The sequence below is a fragment of the Poecilia reticulata genome, linkage group LG3, assembly GCF_000633615.1.
Source record: "Poecilia reticulata strain Guanapo linkage group LG3, Guppy_female_1.0+MT, whole genome shotgun sequence".
Lineage (NCBI taxonomy): Eukaryota > Metazoa > Chordata > Actinopteri > Cyprinodontiformes > Poeciliidae > Poecilia > Poecilia reticulata.
Genome location: NC_024333.1, coordinates 32,492,547 through 32,495,777, shown reverse-complemented (window position 1 = coordinate 32,495,777; position 3,231 = coordinate 32,492,547). Strand labels below are relative to the sequence as shown.

At 40.1% G+C, this 3,231-nt stretch overlaps 1 protein-coding gene across 1 annotated transcript in view; it reads right to left on the bottom strand.

The window, feature by feature from the left end:
- Window positions 1-3,231, bottom strand: part of cdhr5a (cadherin-related family member 5a) — a 9,175-nt gene that overhangs the window by 3,233 nt on the left and 2,711 nt on the right. The window contains exons 2-8 of the mRNA XM_017303884.1: window positions 2,502-2,599; window positions 2,181-2,418; window positions 1,865-1,962; window positions 1,575-1,781; window positions 1,035-1,148; window positions 362-428; window positions 5-284 (exon numbers count right to left, since the gene is read on the bottom strand). Coding sequence (XP_017159373.1) covers window positions 5-284; window positions 362-428; window positions 1,035-1,148; window positions 1,575-1,781; window positions 1,865-1,962; window positions 2,181-2,418; window positions 2,502-2,599 — 1,102 coding nt within the window. The remainder of the gene's footprint in view (window positions 1-4; window positions 285-361; window positions 429-1,034; window positions 1,149-1,574; window positions 1,782-1,864; window positions 1,963-2,180; window positions 2,419-2,501; window positions 2,600-3,231) is intronic.

The following is a 3,231-nucleotide window of genomic DNA, read 5'->3' as shown; positions in this document are numbered from 1 at the left end:
GTTTTAGTTTGAGGACAGAAAAAGCAACCAAAGTCCAAAGAAACTTTTCAGAAACTCTGGAGAACAAAGTCGGAAGAAATCTGGGAAGATTTTTCTCGGTTCTTTTGCATTTTGAAAACTGACCTCACAMATTTTCTCGAGACTCGTGTTTTCCTTCCACAGGCGGGAAATCAAGAAGCCAATCACGATGAGGGAGAGAACCAGGAGAGCCGCCATGATGAGGCCGAGCAGCGCCATGTCGCCGGGCCGATAGCCGATGCTGGACGGAGACGGGACGGCCACGGCTGCAGACAAACACCGCGGGGCTCAGCGATTCACTCCAGAATAAACTAGAGCTGAACTTTTAGTGCTCCTGTGTTACCAGGTATGACTTGAACAGAGAGCGCCGCCGACCCAAACTCTCCTGTGGTCGAATCCACGGCTCTGAGCTGCAGCCACAACATTTACAACATTTACAGCAAAAAGAGTCTCCTGGCAGCAACGAGCTGGTCAGTACGGCGGCGTATGGGCGCCTGTACGGAGCACATCTGTGCCAAAAAGTCTTTGAGATTCTCCCAGAAAATTTCTTCATCTAGAAAAAATTWAGTTTTGAGTTCGAAAAATTGCTGGAAAACARAAATTTTCTAGAGAAAACTGAAATTTCAGAGTTTGAAAAGTGGYAAAGTTACTAGAAAAACGAACAAAAATCAAGACATTTTGAGATTAGTCTCAAATTTTCTAGAATTTTTTTTTTTGACGTTGCAAATGTGCCAGAAAAAAATGTAAAATGTTGTAGAGAAAAAGACATGAACATTTCTGGGTTAGAGAAGATGCAAATTTGCTAGAAGAAATAAAAAYGAAAATTTCCATTTTTTATTTTTCTAAAATATCWGAGAAAATGTGATCAAAATTTCAGTTTTTCTAACTTTTTTATTACTACTTTTCCAATTCAGAATTTTTTTTTAATAGAAACTTTCTGAGATTAATCTCAAACTTTCTGACTTTTTTGGCAGGAATGTACTCCTCTACATTGGCCATGTGGATCCGTGGGTCACCTGAAGGGCGAAGGACTCCGTCTTCACCACTCTCTTCAGGATCACGAAGCCGTCGGGAGTCACGTTGACGTAGCTGCTGTACTGAACCTCATACTTCATGTCGGGGTTCACTCCCTGAAAAACACCAAACTAAGGCGCTAATTATCCACAGAACATGTGGATCAGGATTTAACTAGACTGTAAATTTAGTTTGTGGGCAAGAAGGATCTCCTGTAGCAGTCTGTACCACAGCGGTTTTGAAAAAGCCTCTGACTGAAGCCACTATAATACTGTGTATCAATGTCTTCTGTATCACTTTCTTTTTTAAGTTTATCAAATAAAACCAGCTACACCTGTTTTACTAGCATGAATCTATTTTTTAAGAACATTCTGTGTGTTGCTCCTTTTTTAACATGTTTTGTCCAGCAGGTTAGCAGCGTTACAGCTTTCACTATAACTCCCCCTGGKYGGCGTTTGGTTTATTTTTATGGCATAAAAATGCCGTAAAGTCTGCACTCTTTAAAACGGACTGTGAAGAGYGTATGAATGGGGGTCACTTACAGTTGCGAAGTCTTCGTCGCGGGCTCGGACCCTGAAGGGTCTGTTGGTGGTCCGGTCTCGGAGTATCATGCTCTCTGGGATGGAGTTGCTGTAGATGAACCCCTCGAATCGTTCCTTCTCGAAGCGYGGAGGGTTCCTGCTCTTCTTCATCACCTCGATGGTCACCTGAGTCACTGCAAACTGGTCCCTGTTGTTCACCTGCGAAGCCTGAAACGGAGGAAAACTCCTTCAGAATCAGAGCTTCCCATTGTTGGATGTTTTTTAAATAATCCACAGAATCCCTGTTTTACCAGGACTGTCAGAATGATCGGGCCAACGATATCTGCAGCTTTGGTCATTGTGATGTTCCCCGTGTCTTCATCGATTTGGAACATGTTCCCTTCATTTCCTGATGATGAAAGAAAACTTAAATCACTTAAAATATCTAAAACTTCCCTAAAAANTGAATCTATTTTTTAAGAACATTCTGTGTGTTGCTCCTTTTTTAACATGTTTTGTCCAGCAGGTTAGCAGCGTTACAGCTTTCACTATAACTCCCCCTGGKYGGCGTTTGGTTTATTTTTATGGCATAAAAATGCCGTAAAGTCTGCACTCTTTAAAACGGACTGTGAAGAGYGTATGAATGGGGGTCACTTACAGTTGCGAAGTCTTCGTCGCGGGCTCGGACCCTGAAGGGTCTGTTGGTGGTCCGGTCTCGGAGTATCATGCTCTCTGGGATGGAGTTGCTGTAGATGAACCCCTCGAATCGTTCCTTCTCGAAGCGYGGAGGGTTCCTGCTCTTCTTCATCACCTCGATGGTCACCTGAGTCACTGCAAACTGGTCCCTGTTGTTCACCTGCGAAGCCTGAAACGGAGGAAAACTCCTTCAGAATCAGARCTTCCCATTGTTGGATGTTTTTTAAATAATCCACAGAATCCCTGTTTTACCAGGACTGTCAGAATGATCGGGCCAACGATATCTGCAGCTTTGGTCATTGTGATGTTCCCCGTGTCTTCATCGATTTGGAACATGTTCCCTTCATTTCCTGATGATGAAAGAAAACTTAAATCACTTAAAATATCTAAAACTTCCCTAAAAACTCAAATATTACAAACTAATAAAACTGTTTTTTACATTCCAAAAAATAACTGAACGCATATATTTATGGTAATATTGACAAAAATAAAGATTTTTGGCTAGTAGCCACTAAGCTAATGAGCTAAAGCTAATTGTTAAAGTCTCGATTCTTTCTTAAAATCTTTATAAACATTAGTGTATTTAAAAAAATAAGTTAATTGTTTTTCTTTAAGCAACTAATAACTTTTGTCAGATTTAATGAGCGGACTTAAACTGTTTTTAAATCTAGAGAAAAAGTTGATGCCAGCTAGCTTAGCATGACAGTTAGCACCAGCTGCCACGTTTTTAGCTTCTTAATTTATTTGGTTGTACTAAATCTAATTCCTAAAGATATTTTACTGAAATTTCTGATAGAGACAAGAAAGCTAAAGCAATTTCTGTTTATTTACYCATCTGGATAGTTTTGCTTTAAAATTAGGGTTAGTTCATGGCTAACCTAAACAAATTTAAGAAGTTGGGTTAGGAATTTTAACTTATTTAATAACTTCATTTAGGTCAAATTTAACCCCATTAAATATTTTTACCAGTTTGATACTTTAA